The sequence below is a fragment of the Canis aureus genome, chromosome 1 (genome assembly GCF_053574225.1).
Source record: "Canis aureus isolate CA01 chromosome 1, VMU_Caureus_v.1.0, whole genome shotgun sequence".
Classification (NCBI taxonomy): Eukaryota; Metazoa; Chordata; class Mammalia; order Carnivora; family Canidae; genus Canis; species Canis aureus.
Window position 1 is genome coordinate 120,236,734 of NC_135611.1, and position 16,892 is coordinate 120,253,625.

At 44.5% G+C, this 16,892-nt stretch overlaps 1 protein-coding gene and 1 long non-coding RNA gene across 11 annotated transcripts in view; one reads left to right on the forward strand and one right to left on the reverse strand.

Moving 5' to 3' along the window:
* ZNF507 (zinc finger protein 507) overlaps positions 1–12,330 on the reverse strand; it is a 39,442-nt gene extending 27,112 nt beyond the window's left edge. For 2 of the 7 annotated variants that reach the window (XR_013356662.1, XM_077856438.1), the window contains exons 1-3: positions 12,156–12,329; positions 2,344–4,478; positions 760–877 (exon numbers count right to left, since the gene is read on the reverse strand). Coding sequence is in view for 6 of the 7 variants with exons in the window: in XM_077856438.1 (XP_077712564.1) it covers positions 760–877; positions 2,344–4,478; positions 12,156–12,294 (2,392 nt within the window). In the remaining variant the exon portion in view is untranslated. The other 5 variants (XM_077856416.1, XM_077856430.1, XM_077856427.1 and 2 more) reach the window with 5 other exon arrangements.
* LOC144288699 (uncharacterized) overlaps positions 11,215–16,892 on the forward strand; it is a 316,284-nt gene continuing 310,606 nt past the window's right edge. For all 4 annotated transcript variants that reach the window (XR_013356663.1, XR_013356688.1, XR_013356679.1 and 1 more), the window contains exon 1: positions 11,215–11,631. This is a non-coding gene — a long non-coding RNA (uncharacterized LOC144288699). The remainder of the gene's footprint in view (positions 11,632–16,892) is intronic.

Sequence of the window (16,892 nt, forward strand, 5' to 3'; positions counted from 1 at the left end):
ATTTTACTCTGCAGTTGTTTCTAACTTTAATTCTTAGGAAATCTAAAAAGGAAAGTCACCCCAATATGTTTTATTTCCCATAAACACTACATACCGCACTTGAGACATTTAAAGTATATCAATTTAAGAGAGCTGATGCAAGGAAGCACAGTTTATTACGCTTTATCCCTAATTCTCCGGATGTGGCATCCGCCTTTTCATGGAACTCTAATTAACTCTTTTGATTCTAATATTCCTATTAGCAGAAACTCAGCCGACTGGTACCTAACTAGTACATAAAAAGATTTTGCGTTTTTTTAAAATAATGCAGATGAAATCTGGCAGTCATACTTGGATAAGAATAAGATCACAGCAGGAAGCCTCACTTGAAGTTTGAGGTGGGGGCCTGCCATCTGCAAAAGCTGCTATGTTCTCAGTGGGTCAACTGGTGCTGAGAGGGAGGGCTTGCTTTCTGTGCTGCAGCTTCCCCGGCTTGCTGGTTTGTAACCCAAGGGTTTATGTTGGACTTGGCTCTTACAGGATAGCATGAATTTCAGACTATTATCTATCTCTGCCCTTGAAGCTCAGTCCTTACTAATACATTATTTCATTTAGTATCACAGGACATCCTCAGGAACACAGGTAAGATTCACTCCACAGTATGAAAAGAGAATATATGCAGCTTGAGTCCTGAAATTAACCCACATGACAACTAAGGGCTTTTTAAGAAGGCTCCATATGATAGTCATGCAACCTGTACAAGAAAAAAAGCACAGATACCTTCTTGAACACATTTCCCATCAGCTGTATCAACGGCAATTCTCGACTCATTAGAAGTTGTTACTGACAAGGTATCTGGAAGACTGTGTTGCTCTCTCTCATGGTTCCTTAGTTGACTCTAAAAAATTGACAAATATTCACATGTAACTTTCAATAAACATACTTGCGTTGTTAAAGAGAGATGGTAGATGCAGTTAATTGCTTTCACAGCCCAGTACCTAGAACACATTACCAATATTTTAAAATCAGGTGTGCTAAAAGATTATCTGACTTATTTGACAGTTTATGGGAAGAAATACACTAGAGAAATCACAATCTCATCAAAAAGGCAGTTCTTTTCGCATTCCCCAAAAGGAATCTCCTGCTACCTTCCAGAGGTGTTTACACAGGGCATGTGCATGCTTACTGAACCGCTGACAGGCCCAGAGGAGGGAAGAGCAGAGTGTTCAGAATAACCCAATTGCTTTCACAAAAAGAGATCCAAACACCAACTGCTGGACTTCTGTTATTTTTTGCCTTTCAATACCAACTAAATGTGTAGAGGACCTAATTGAAACTGTTCCTCCACAGTATCTTCTTCCTCCACCCCCATCCCCACCAATCAAGAATGCAGGAGCCAAAGAAAGTTCTGGAACTTGCTTTTGCTGCCCATTTGGATGCGTTGCTTGTCTAGTAGCCTGGGGCCACTACAGAATTTCATGAGGGCAATCCAAGTAGGCAGTGAATCTCAAGACTCAAAAGCTTTTTTATTCCCAATTACCTTTTTACTACCAGCTAGACCCCAACTCTGAGAAATCTGAGAGAAAGTCTATATCCCAGTTACTCTTTTAGGACACTTTTCCCCCTTCCACCAAATACTGGAGAAGAAAAGTTCTAAACTAATGATTCAACGAATCTAGTTTCTTTTACAAAAACAGTATCTCATGTTGGTTGTTTGATTTAAGGTAGCATAAAAGACGAAAACCAGTCAAAATAATCCTTGAGAGTCCCTTAAACTGCCCATGAAACAACACATGTGGCTCTATTTCTACTTTACTTTCATTAAGTAAACATTAAGTACTTATTTTTCCTCCTGCAACAATATAGATCACTATTGGCTGGTTGTTTACCTGAAAGTAAATGATCTACATTTTGGGGACAATAAATAGTTGTGTGTTTTTTTTTTTTAATAAAAAAATAGTTGTGTGTTTTTTTTTTTTTTTTTGCACCGATGATGTAGGATAACATTTGTGTAAATCAAATATGTGTATATCCCTCCACTGTACCTACGTTCCCTTGTAATTGCCCTGCAATTTAAAATCAACACACTTAAAAAAATATATCCACACTAAAGCAATAAACACAGAAACTGTTGAGGGGGCAGTTGGCAGGGAAAACAATCCTATGGCAGAAATTCTGATGACCTAGATTTCAGTCCCAATTTTAATACTAATTAGTTGCGATGTCCCTGGGCAAATTATCAAACTTTCCTGGGTCTCAGTTTCCTTATCTATAAAATGCAGTGGTGGGGTTCTCTCTACCAAGTGCCCTCCTTGCTCTAAAAGTTCTACAGCTCTCTGAATGATTTCATGAACCAGCGCTTACCTTATAATGAAAAGATTCTTCACATCGCTTGCATTGGTATATTCTTGTTTTACAGTGGTTGATCATGTGGTTCTCCAGATCTTTGCTGTTGTCAGCTATGTGCTCACAGATGGGACACTGATACGGCTGTCGCTGTCGATGGACTCGCAGGTGCTGCTTGATGTAACCTTTGTTACCACTGGCGTAGTGACAGAGGCGGCAGCGGTAGGGCCGATCAGCATTTGGGATGTATTCTACTACATTGCTTCCCGACAAAGTGGCATCGCTGTTAGGTTGGCACTGGGCATTGTCCTGCAACTCTTTCAAAATGTCATCATCTGAAGCATTTTGGTCTGTCCTCTCCCTCAACTTCTCGATTACAGTCAGTAAAGACATGCTGATGCCTGTCTTCACCTGCCCGTCTGACAACTCCTGCCTACCCTCGGGGAGCGCTACCAATGGAGAGTTGCTTTGGTTAAAAGTGGTTAATCCATCTGCAGAGTTTTTAAGTGGTGACATCATTTTAGAATATGCTGCCAATGTACTATCCACTTGCCTTTGTCCCGTATCCGGATCTAGAAGGTTTATATTCCCATAGTGCCCGAGGTTGGCCCTCGTCAGCTCTGCAGCTCTTATAGGCATCGTGACAAGGGCTTCTGCAGCTAACGAGTGTAGTCTGAGAGACTCCGAATTTGTTCTTCTTCGGCCTGGAGGGGCATTCTCGTCTGCAGCCAGTCCTTTGTTTATTAACTCACTGTCTTTCTTCTCCGGACTGCTCCAGCCTATGATCAGCCCCCCGATATCAACGGTACACTTATCAGCATGATAAACTTCATCTCGTCCTTCACACCCAATCTGGGATTCTGTTGGGCTCAGGTCTTTTCCCTCTTCGATTTCAGTATTCATGAGGAAATGTTTCTGTGAAAGAGTTTCTTCAGCACTTGGCAGACGCTCCACTATCACATTAACGTGACCTTTTTTATTTGGGCTACTACTAATGATCTTCTGTGCAGATGAGAGTAGACTATCAGCAATCAGATTCTCCTCTACATCAGAGATCACCTCCAACATTTCTTCCTCGTTAGGGTCAAGAGTAACTGACTGACCTAGATGAACTCTCCCTTCCGCACTCTGTTCTAAAGGAGATGAAGAGGATAAGGTTTCTGAGCTGCAAATCTGCACCTGTACTGAAGGCCCGTTGTGGATGCTCAGTTCATTGTCTCCAATAGCAATGACTACTGCATCCAGCCCACCGGGCTCAGCAACCACTGAAGAGTCCAGCAAGCCTAGGGGCTCATTTTCATTTTCGAAGATTGGATAGGAGCAATCAACCTCCCCGGCATGCTTCCAAGCATGTGTTTTCAACATTCTCTGCTGGCCACAGGTATAACTACAAAACAAGCATCGATACATGCCATACTGTTCGTATGCATACCACTTCCTCTTACCCATTTCTGCCACGGATGCATTTTGGGCAGTCTGAGTTTTCGGACTGTCTGCAGTCACTGCGATGTCAGAAGTGGTTTCATTCTTTCTTTCTGTCGGTCTCTGACATAAAGCGTTGGAGGGGCTTACACACTGCTGGGCTTTGGATTGAGCATGACTGTTGGCATCGTTTTCGTGGTCATTTACCACATGAGCTTCAAGTTCCTCTTGGCTTTTAGATGTAAGATGGCACTCTGAGCACATTAGTATCACTTCATTCTGCTGACCGTGCTGTTTGATATGATCTTTTAACACAGAGAATGATGATGACAGAAACTTGCAAAGGCTACATTGGTAAGACATAGCCTTCCCATCGTTCTGGGTAAGAGAGCCAGGGGTAAAATGTATCTGTGACATCTCAGCCCTCCTAATCTCGGCAGCAGGTGACTGGGTTACTTTAGCTGGAATCTCGCAAAGTTCTTGGGCTTCAAGAGAGTGTGTTGTGGCACTTGAACGTGAACGTTTTTTCCCAATTAAGAGACATTTTTGTGACTTTTCATGTTCTACTATCTTGCTTAACTTCTGGATAACGTGGATCAATGGATCTGTCTTAACTTTTCTTTGTTCATCAATTTCCAATGATGAACTGATGACAGTTTCAGCAGTCAATATAGCTTCCTGCTCTCCAATATCTGGCACCAACATGGCAACACTGCTGCTTTCTTCCATATCTAGAAAGGATAATATACAATGGAAAATAATCACCTGGTTATGGGTTTTCCAAGTATGTAATTACAGGAAATTGAAACAAATCTTCAGAGTTTAAGCTAATCTATTTATTTTCTAACCTGGAAGCTCCATATCAGTATATCTGGCTATCCCCAATACTTAAATTGTTCAGCGCTTCTCTTTGGAATGCCATTCCCTATCAAGACTGATGATGATCTTTCCATCCATTTCTTTCCTTGGAAATGACTTTAACAATTTGCATCTCCTTTTTCTTCGCTTTTTTTCCCCTAGACATCTAGCTGGGCTCAATCAGTACTCTCTCTCTTTTGAGCAATGCCAAAAAACAGGACTCCTATTCCTTGACTGAAGAAACACAGGCATTCCCAGGGCATGTGGAACCACCTCAAGTTACTACAAAATACCACTCTGCAAAGCCAGTATGTGTTCGACACAATTCTTGGCAGACAACTTCTCATCCCAAATATAATAGTAGTTTTATTATTAAAATTATAAATTTTTCGCCCCAAATCTTTGGAATTCTGAAAATATAGCCGTGAACCTCTTATAAACGGTAGAGTGAATTTTGAGAAGTACTATGCAAACGAAACTACATAAGAGCAATGATGTAGTTCCTTCTTTTATACTTCCTTCAATTTATCTTCCTGAAGAAAAACCACAAACTATGCTGTGGTTTTTTCCTAGAGGCCCTATTAGTGGTCAACTACTACTCATATGCGTATGTTTTTCTCTTTTCCGTTTTTCCTGAAAGGGAAAGCGGCACCAGAGAAAGAAAACAACTGATATCCTAGTTGTGCTTCAGGTCTAAATATCTGAAGTCCTCAAAAGGGGTCCTCTGTAAGTTCTAGCAATGAGTTACAGCCAAGGAAGTTACAACACAAAAAATACTCACAATATCTTTCCGCCTAAATCCTGAATCCTCTATTTCCTGGCAGTACTTTCATTTCAAACATTTCCTTTGGCTCAAAGTGAGATTAATTTGTTGACTTGGATCACATTTTTCAGTTTAGGCTTTTTTCCAGCAACAAGTTTTGTTTTTCCACATTTTAGGTGCATTCTGGAGTCTTACTCACAACATTCAATAAATGCCAGCAAAATTTTTAGTGGCACCAGCTACAGACCAAAGACCACACAATTCTTAAACTTTAGTCATGGGCTCTGAATTCTTATTTTAGGAGGTGAATAATGGCTTCTCTCCCCGCAGGTGGCTGAATCAACATGGAAGGGCCCTTCAATCCCCACCAAGACCAAACCTAACTCCTGCTAGACCCTACCAGCGCTCTGACCAGCTGCAGGGCCAGTCCTCCATATCTACTCTTGGCAACAGTATGGCTTTTCCTCTCTGATTTTTCTGCTCTTTCTGGCACATAAACTTTCTATATCTAGGTCCACATCAGGCAAAAATGCAAACATTTTACTCTCGGCTTCTTTAGTACTCTTTCTTCCCTCCTTCCCAATACTCTGTCCAATGTGATCAGCTTTCTTTTCTTTTCCATGTCCAAACTGCACTCCTAGCAGGGAATACACTTCCACAGCCATTACAACAGTGACTGCTACCCCCCCCCCCCCAGTTCCCACCAACCACTGGCCCTTTAGCCACCCTCTCCCTTACACAACCTGAGGGAAGTCTCTCTCAAAAGATTATGTAGTTCTTTTCTTTCTCAAACAGGAAGAACAGTATTTTTCAATCTCTACACTCAATCTTAATCATTAAAGAAGAGACTGGCGTGGAAACAATGTGTTTCCTCAGGAAAATCCTGTGTGACTTCCTAAGTCATGTCATTGCCGGAGAGTTTCACATTTTTAGGTCAAAGGGCACTATGGGTCTTGCCTTGATGACTGATTTGCCTTTAGGGTCACTTACTTAAGGTTTTATTTCTTTCAGTTCGATTGATAAATGCAAATTAGTTAAGTAATTGTTAATAAGAGGACTGCTTGAACATTTAATTTCTCACACAAGCTCTGGTGGTCTATGTAGATCTACGGTCTCCTTCTCCATGAAATGTGACATCAATGTAGGCTGATTGATAGTCTGCAGGTTAATGTGAGTATCTGCTCAACAGACTTTGCACACCCACAGGGTAACAAAGGTGATTCACATTATCCCTGTTCTACTTAACGATAGAATAGGAAAGAGAGCGGTGCAAATTGCTCCCTGTGGATATTTCACTGTGCATCCTGAAAAAAAGTGAAGAGGAGGAGGAGTTCATCTTATCTCAGGAAAAAGACTAATACAAAAGAAACTGACAAAACATTCAGATTTTAAAAGCTGTGTCTGCTCAGGCATTAAGAGCTAATGGAAATTTGCAGCAGATGCTCCAATTTTCCCTGAACATTTATGTAAGTATCTCATTTTAGAGGCTGCATACATTTGGGGATAAGTACAGAAATGGCAGCTATAAAACAGATATGACAACATAAAATACCTCAAGAAACACCTGAAAAACCAGTTTGGGCCCACATGGCACAATCGAGGTACAAGTTAAGTCCCATTAAAACAAAAGTCTCAGTTAAGAAAAGGTTAGATAAACAGTTCATAATAAAGTATACACAACGAGGGAGTTAAGCTTAAGGCCAGCCCTTGAAAATTTTCACAAAAATTTCAAAATATTTTACACAAAAGTATGTGCATACGTTAAGTGAAGTAAAATTTATTTGGGGGGGGGGAAGAGATGAAAATGAGTATGACCACAATTTCAATGGCTCAATAATGATGACAACATGGATTATGAACATCTGCATACTATCCATGGCCTTCAAAAGATCAACGTAAATGCAACTTTAAAAAATAATTAGGGTCAGGGACGCCTGGGTGGCTGAGAGGTTGAGCGCCTGCCTTCTGCCCAGGGCGTGATCCTGGAGTCCCGGGATTGAGTCCCGTATCAGGCTCCCTGTGTGGAGCCTGCTTCTCCCTCTGCCTGGGTCTCTGCCTCTCTCTGTGTCTCTCATGAATCAATAAATAAAATCTCAAAAAAACAAAAAACAAAAAACTAGGGTTGGGGGTGGTTGGAGGGGGTGGGGATAGAGTAGGAATGGCAAATTCTGTTAATGAAGTTGAACGATGAGTATCTAGGAGTACCTTGTTTCTACTGTGTACATGTTTAAAATGTTTCATAATAAAAAATATTGTAAAAATTGTTATGTGCAAGGCACTAAGCAAAACATAGTATGGAAAAAAATTAAAATCACAGTACTCATGGTTTAAAACGGAGTTGGCTGGATAGGTCAAACATATTTATAAGTTAAAAAGAATTAACAGCTTTTAAGTAATGCAACGGTACACAAGGTAAAATAGTCAGAAGGCAACGCTCAATGACCAAATCCTAATAGAAAATGAAGACCCAGTTTGTGTCTAGGAAGGTAAGACAAGGCTTTCCAAAGAGGTAAGATGTACACTGTATTCCAAAAGCAGCTGTGCCAGATGTCAACATTTGCCCCTCTGGGCTCATTGTCTCCTTTTCTCTACTCTGCACTCTGCCCCAGGAAGTATTACGTCATTAGACTCCCTTGCCCTCTGGTTTCTGGTGGCGTTATTTCAACTGGGAGCCACGAAAGGAGACCAGAGGGAGGTAACAGAGTGAGATCAGGATGCTCATTTCCCTGGTTCCTTCCCTCTAGGTCACTGGAATGGTAATGTTCCTCAGTGGAAGGCCATTCTCTTCAGGCAGAGGGCTTTACAAGACTCCTGGTTCTGGTACCTCTTCCTTGTCCTGATGCTGCTAGCTGCAGATGACTGCATTATCCCTGTGGTTTGCCTATACAAGTCCTACACCTTTATTATGAGTAACGGTAAATACAACCTCCTTGAGTGCCTCAGTTGCTCTTCTGGAATTCTGTTAACAGCAAAGGTAACACTGACAAGGAAAACAGCCACATTATTGTATTTTCATAAACAAGAATAAACCTGCTATCTAGTGGTGATAGAGCAATATGGCTGAACAGGAAAGTTTACAGCAACAGGAAAGACTAGAGGCATCACCAAAGTAGGAAGCTTCTTGTTTGGAACCTTTAGACAAAGCATTAGACAAAAATAAATCACATCGCTATAAATAAACAAATATAAGTTGTATCCCAAACCATAGAAGTTCCATAAATCTTTCTCACTGAGTCTCAAATCCTTCCCAGACAACAGGACAGGTTTCTCCCGCTATCCAAAAGTAGAACCTTCCTATGAAATCTTTCAGAAGCCAAAGCAATCTAAAGTGAAGGAGGAATTGCCATTAATTTATATGGAAAAAGTTTTGAGTGTTCCTCAAACCAAAAAATAACCTAAGAGGCTTTTCTGATACCTTAGGACACATCTTGCTAACAAATGCACAAAATAAATCAAGATAAAGCACAGATGCTCACAGACACAGTTCAAAACTCTGGCGCCTTGATGCTGAGATGCTGAGCGTAGTTCCAGGGGAAGGAAAGGAGCTTGGCGGGGCCACTCTTGTTGCTTGGGGTATGTGCTGGCTCTATTAATGGCTCACTGCAAAACAAACATTGAAAACTATTTTCGCTTTTCATCTTTTTTTTTGTAAAAGTGAAATCTTCGGATTTCTTTCAGTTAGAGAAAATAGGTACTTTTGTAGGTCTCATAAAAGCAAAGTGGCAGAAAGCAAACTGGAAAAGTGGGGGAGACCTGTATTCCACAGGCAAAAGCTTATAATTAATGTCTTTTCCAAGAAAACCAAAGTATTTCAGTTGTCTTTCTTTCCTTATAATTTACTACTTGGTTTCTTTGTACATCTAATTAATTCCTTTCAGATGCTGAGTATGGTTATCGTAAGTAAAATCAAGTTGAACAATTCCTGTGGTGGTCTGGAAATAGGCTGTAATTTTCTGTGTATGTGTAAAGGCAGTTTGGTATGTTATAAACAATACTTTCTTTCGGACTAAGAATCTGTTCTCTCCCAACTAGACCAAAGATTGTGTGAAATAATGGCCAATTTCCCATTCTCCTAGATTATCGTAATTCTAAAATACAGAACATTTGTTTTGCTCCAGCTAAAAGGCAGAAGTTCCTCTTTTAGAGTACCCTCAGTTAGCGGTGTGCCCTTAGGCAGGTCACTGTTTCTGTAGGTTTTATTCAGATTCCTCAGATGTAAAACAAGAGACTGGTACTAAATGAACTTTCATGTACCTGAATTATAAACTGTCTATAAAAAAAATTACCTTGAGACTGCTTACATATTATTTATAGATTTATCTTACTAGTGTCAACTATAATTTATTTGAATTAAGATCTCCTTAGCTTAATGGGATTAATTGCCATGAAGAAAAAAACCAGTATAAATATCATGAGTACATGAATTTCATAACCTAAAATTTCTTAGCTGGCATGAAGCCTGAGAGAAGATTCTAATTTGGCAGCTACCGTGAAGACATAAGGCCTAACTAACATGAACCAATATTAAGATTTAACATTTATTGAGCACCTACAATGTGCCAAGCACAGTGCTGGAGACTATAGAAATAAGAAAGAAGAAATCCTTGCCCTTGAAGCGCTCACCACCCAGGGAGCAGTGTCTATGTAGGCTTTGTGTCTTATTCATGTTATTTCTGGTAATAGCCTCTTTTTTGCAGGTAGGGAATCTGAGGCTCACAGATGTAAAGTAATAACTGGCTTAAGAATTGGAATCCACGCCTGATTCTAATTCCCCCTTCTTAATACATCAATTTCCCTCTAACATCTGAGGGGGAACAAATGCGTATAAAGAATCTGTACTAAAAAGAACAGTCCCTTACAGCTAGGCCGTATCAAGCATGTTAGCGTGTTTGATCTTCATAACTGTTAGCACAGGCCAGGTGGGTGTTACACAATTTTACAAATAAGGAAAACACTCGGTGTGGTTTAAGGAACTTACCTAAGGTTACATGGCTGTTAAGTGGCAGAGCCAATGTCTTTCAAATCAATTCCTGAAATTAACACAGTCCTTTGGATCAATCTTCAGAATTCAGCTGTGGCCAAGAATGAAAGTATATAATATCAAATATTTCTCTTTCTTGGTGAAACAAAATAATGATTTCTTTTGGCAGCGAAAATTTCCCCAATATTCTATGCAAAATGAAACTCGGAGGAATGTGTATCACCCAATCCAACCATGTGATGCAAATTTACATAATTTCTCTCACAAGTAGACTTTATGATTTTGCACGAGTCAGAAAAACAAAACAAAAAAAAAAAACCCCAAACCTGCTCTGGAAACTTCTCCCGATAATTGTGCATTTTGTTTTAGTTCAGGATTTTTATCTAATCGATTCTAAATGCTACTTGGTGTGACTGGTACCACTTTGTAACGGAGAGGAATACACTGTGTGTTATTTTAATCTCCACCAAAAACACGATCTAGAGGATGATTCTGCAAACTTCAGACAGTTCTGCAAAGCACAATGGGCAATGAAAAGATAGGACAGGGGATCCCTGGGTGGCTCAGCGGTTCAGCTTGCCTTAGGGTCAGGGTGTGATCCTGGAGTCCCGGGATGGAGTCCTGCATCGGGCTCCCTGCATGGAACCCTCTGCGTCTCTGTGTCTCTCATGAAATTAAAAAAAAAAAAAAAAAAAAAAAAGATAGGACACAGTAGATGGGCCTGTATATATCCTCTGACGCGGGTTCCTGCCCTGGTCTTACATTTCATTGCTCCTGTGTGTGTCTTACACTGGCCAGGCTGAGTCTCAAAAAAAAAAAAAAAATCGAAGAATGCCTATATTCGTTTCACCTGGAATGCAGCTGCCTTATCGATTATGGTTAAGTAAACGGTTCATCGCCGGGGCAGAAAGCACGTCTTTGGTCCTCCCCTGAAGTCAATTTTTAAACGAAGTTAAGTGGGGTGGAGGAAGGAGGAAGGGGGCCCAGGCTTTCTCTTTTTTTAATCGATAACGCAGCCCCGTACCCGGAGTCGATCAAAGCAGATCAGAGCAACTGAAGAAAAGTGCAAGCTCAGGGAAGGAGGCGATAAATCCCCTAACTGCCTGATAGCGAGATGCAGACTGATAGGAAGTGCCAGGCCCCCGCGGCCCCCACCGGGCTGGCCTCCGGGCTGCGGCCGCCGCCGAGTCAGTGGCCCAGGCCCCCCCCCCCCGCCCCCGGCCCCCGCGTCCCCTCCGGAGGCGCCCGCGGCGGACGCCGAGTTCACCGACCAGGACCGTAGGTAACCGGGGCGGAAGCCGGGGGAGGGGTGGGGGTGGATTTTCGGTACCAGCTTTTTTTCTACACCAAGAACTGGGCTGGGGCGACGGGGGCTCGAGGAAAGTCATCAGAGGAAGCAGTGGGCACACCGTCGTGAGCTTTTTTTTTTTTTTTTTCTTTTTTGTTTTGTTTTTCCTCCACCCCGGCGGGCCTACGGCGGATCACACCTGCAGAGCACCTGCAGCGGGGGGAGGGAAGCGGCCGACAGCTGGCAGGCCCTCCCGGGGACACTCCCGGAGGGCGCCCCCTCCCCGCCCCTCCCCCCGCCCCTCCCCCCGGGTCCCCGCAGGCCTCGCCGGGGGCGGCGCGGAGCCCTGGAAGAGCACGCGGAACTAGCGGCAGGTGCCGAGGGCACCGGGCGGGGTCGGCCGGCCGCAGGGGAAGCGGGCGCCGCCGGAGAGGCCCGCGGGGGGGGGGGGGGGGAGGGCGCACATGGCCGGCGGCGGCGCTACCTGCGGGCGGAGGGGCGGCCCCGGGGCGCGGTACCTGCGGTCGGGCGGCGCCTGCTGCTTCCGCGAGCCTCCTCTGGCCGGCCGGCAGCCCGGCCGTGCCCTCGCCCTCGTCCTCGCCCGCCTCGCTCCCGGCTCTTTTCCCTCTTTTCCCCCCCGCTTTTCCCCCTCCTCATCCGGAGCTCCAAGATGGCGGCGCTGGGGACGGATCACGTGAGCCGCGGGCAGGTCAGGTGACCCGAGTGGCGGGCGAGGGGGCGGGGCGACGCTAGGCTCCGCCCACGGGCATCCTGGGGCGCGCGGGCGGGGCGGGGCGGGGCCAGGGACGGGGGGGCCCGGCGGGCTGGGGGCTCGCAAGGCGTCGGCCCTGTGCGGCGGGGGGTCACCTGGGCCTGCAGGTCTGTGTCTCCCCGCGCGGCCCCATCCCCCATCCCCCATCCCCCCATCCCCTCCCAGGTCGGCTTTCCACCCTGAGCACCGGCGCTGTCTTCAAGCTCAACGCAAGCTCAATGCCTGTGGATTTGTTCCCGCGCTTGTTGGGCTCTGGTTGTGTGTTTTTTTTTTGTTTGTTTGTTTGTTTTTTTGTTTTTTTTTTGTGGTCTTGGTGCAAATGTAGAGGCCCCAGCTAGGCTTGTGGCCGGACTTGGGGGGTGACTGGTGCAGGGCAGGGCTTGCCCTGGGTCATCTGTTGGCTTGCAAGAGAGATTTTCAGAGAAAGGACTGCTCCTGGGGGTTAGGGCCTGGCTCGGCCTCTGGACACAGTGACACCACCTCCGGCCTTCCCAGGGCACCATGGTGGTCATCACTTGGCTCTGTTTTCATCCATGATGCATGCACCAGGGTTGTGAGCAGAGCAAAACGCAAAGGGAGTGAGGCGTTTCCTCCAACCTTGCAGAGGATGCTGGACTGTTGGGGTGCATTGGGAGCTGCACAGAAGGGTGTTTGGGTCTGGACTTGGTAGGTGGGCCAGGAGCAGTAGGAAGGGAGCAAACCTGAGATTCCCGCCATGGTCATGGTTGGACTGGCCCTTGGACAGGTTTACAGGTCTTTGCAGTAGGCTGGACTCTCAATTTTCAAGTACCTAGCATCACTTAGGCACTGTTGGGGCAGGTCAGGAACTCTCCTTACTGTACCTCGGGATACAAATTCACCTGAATTGGGGGGGTTGGGAAATCAGGGAAGTTAGATTTCTGTTAATCTACAGAATTAGACTCCTTTGCCATTTGGGCCAAACAGCTAAGAAGAAGGAAAAATAAAGCATTGAGCAATTTTTTTTTTTCAATGAAAGGGATTGAGTGGAAGACTACCACCAAAAGGTAGAACGAAAAAAAAAAAATAAGGAAAACCAGCAAAACATGAAAAGGAGAAAACAAAAGCAAACAATTAATGTGCAAATTTTCTTCCTTTCCTGAGCTATACAAACAGTCTTAGTTTATAAATCTCTGAAGAGAAAATTTTCTTTGGTGATAACCATAACGTCCGGGAACCCAAAAGTGGACGGAAGTCAGAGAATTATTTGGTCAGGGAAGAGGGCAAAAATAAAGCAGAGAAGTTGTGATCGAGGGTAAAATAAGGGGCTTCCCAACAAGAGATAGAAGAGAAGTTTATCTGTCTGAAGTTTCTGTGATAGTCTTTTCTGGAAGACACCAGTTATTTTCCATTGCCCTTCTTGCAGGGCAAGAACTTCCTGGCCCTCTTTCTGGTTCAGAAGTGTGGCCTGTGACTGGTGTTGGCTCATGAATCGTGTGTGGTGGGGGTGTCACCTGTATCCCGGAGCATTTAATTGCCAGCGCGGTTGCCTCTAGAGAACCGTTTTCCCACTGACTTGATGACCCGCAATGTTCAAAACGGTGGCCACGCTGGCAGCCTACATCTTGGCGTAGCAGCGACCGAGCTGCCCACAGTGGATAAGTAGCGTGAGGAAGTCAGTGATGCTTGGAGCTGTTTGTTACTACAGCGTGGCATAGCCACTGCGGACTGACATTCTTCCTCCCTACCCTGCAGTAACTGGAGGAGGCGGAGCCAGTAGAAAGAAACCAGGCAGGTAGTGATGTCAACGAATCAGGACCTTTATTCTGTAAGACACAGAACCCAGTAGGAAAACCCTGGCAACTTCAAAAAGCTGGTGGAGTAACCCCAGTAGTTTTCTTTCCTGTGCGAGAGCTCTCCAGAAAATTACAGTCAACATTTTTGAGTCAGAGGAATGCAAAGACATTCAGATGTAGTGAATGTCTTTGAACCATTGAACTTGGGGTCATCCCACCCAACTCTTCTGAGCGCCTTCCCCTTGCCACAGAGTGTTATTTATCATGATTTAATTAACTGATCATAGTAAGATTTAGTGTTACAGATAGGAAACTTGCTTACTCAGTTCTCTCACACCTACTCTCTGGAATCTGATTCTGTCTCCAGATGAGAGATGACCCGGATAACTGGATCCCTATCTCCACATATCTCATTATTCCAGTTTGTGATCATTAATTAGTGGATGAGGTGAAAGGTTTTGCTTCTACAAGTATCATGGGCCTGTATCTTCTAAAGTGACCAAGGAGTCTGATAATATGTAGCGTGTGCTTGACAACCTAAACCAGAGCACGGTTTAAATTTTGCGAATGCTAAGGGCACCTGCAGGTGAATAAGTTGCCAAGGTGATGACTGGCTGTAAACTGAATGAGACACCAAACCAGTCGAAACTTGAGACCAACTTGTTCCCAGCCACGATACTTATAAAGGACACCTTGTCTTTGGTGTAATAAGATTAGATTAGATTTCTTTTGACAGGATTAATCGTGTAAGTCTTTGGCACAGCACAGAAAATTGGAGGAGACGTGTTAGCCTGTATTTCTTTTAGTTGTAATTTTTATCTTGACCTTTAAAAAAATATCCCTTGCATATACTGCCTCAAAAAAGGGAAAGATTGTGCAGGGGTGACGGGAGGCGGGGGGGGGGGGCTGAAAGGAGAAAACAACAGAGTTGTGGTGTGAACTGAGAAGATAAACACAAACATTACCCCGACTTTCTGTTTAGGTCCAGTGGGATTGTGAGCAGGTGGGCTCCATTTTTCTGATGTTTTCATCCTGCCTGTAAAACAAGAAGTTCAATTTATCTTTTCTTTTCTTTTTTTTTTTTTTTGAGCTTCAGATGTCTGGTATATGGAAGTACAGAGTTTAATTATAGGAGTCCTCCGGATTCAAAATGGGACTTCATCATTAAGAATAATGGCAAGGCTTGATTTTATTAATGAATGAAAGGATTGCTTGATGTAAGTCAGAAGGAATGTAAGATTAAAAGACATGATATATTATTATATATACAGCTGTCAGTAATAAATTAACATTAGCTCTAGGTTCCCTACACTTTGCATCCTGAATATACACCTAGAAATACTTCATAATTACAGTTCAGTTCTTGAGAATCATCATAAATTATCTGTCATTCATTCTCTGCTAAAAGCCACAGACCTACATTATTTCCACAACGCATTGACATCTAAAATCTCTGGTGCGACGAGGCACACATACTAATTTATTTCTTCCCGAGGGCCCGAATAAAGCCAGAAGGATACACCGTGATGGGCGGTGGCTGGGGCGGATGGAGGAAGAGCAGAGGGCACCTGTTGTGAGAGTCAGGGTGTCGCTCTCGCTAACGTGGCTCATACTTACTTTCAGCTCAGCTGTTTGGGGTCTGAGCCACTAGCTCCTGCGGAGGAGCCCAGACTGTTCTAGCATCTAAAGCGGCCCTGTGGTCCAGGTGGTGATGGAACTCTGTATAGCCAGCCTTCCCTTAGCCCCTGGGACTGGCTCCTCCGCAGGACCTGGGAACAAGGACAGGACTCAATGGTGGTGACATCTAGTGGCTCACCTGGAAGGTGCAGTCAAGCCACCGAGCACTCCAGTGGGAAGTGGGACATTGGGGCCTTGTCATGCTAACCCAGGTCCGACCCCTGGGCCCCTCAATCAGCCTATGAAGTTGGTTTCTGGCAGAGATTCCCTGCATTCATGTTGATTTATGGTTGGGCTCCAGGAAAGGCACCAGCAGGCTGGGAGTGGAGGTGGAGAGGGGCTGCTTTTGAGGATGTCGGGAGGCTCCTTCCAGTCTGGTCTGCATATGCACAGGCTGGTGCGGTGGCACAGCGTGGCTCGGTGGAGCTGCCACGGAGCAGGGAGCTCGCCTCCGCCAGACTGTCTCTGCTTCGACGCAGACTGGGTATTGGAACGCTCAAGTAATTTTGAGTCGTCTTTGTCAATAAAGGCAGTCTCTTTTCCACAAGGGGAATGAAAATGAGATTCTGAGGCCTCCGGAGGGCTGTCTCCTTTGGTCACTTTATCTGCCCAGGAGCGTCAGCTGGGTTGGGTGGCAGCTATTTGCAATGTCCCAAACCCCGTTGACAGGTAATACCACCTGCTCCTGAACTGGACAATGTGATTATAATGGGATACCGTTAAATTCTTCTCGGAGAAGCGGTTTCCTTAACGCAGTGACCTTTATTGATGAGACGGGCAGAGGAAGAAAATGAAAAGCAGGAGAAGAAGATGGAGAAGGCCACTAAGAGGAGAAAGTAACTGCTAATCAAACCAAGAGGGCCTGGCTAAGGGGTAATCCTGTGACCTAACAACGTGTCGTTTGTTATTTTGACAGCTCCTCTTGAGGTGATAGACTAGGAGAGGCCACTGGCACCATCATTAGCTGGCTGGGAGTCCCGCTTCTTGCTTCTCGAAGACACCAGCAAAGGGACACCCGTGGACAGCCAAGTAGTGGTCTACCTTCTAGGGTC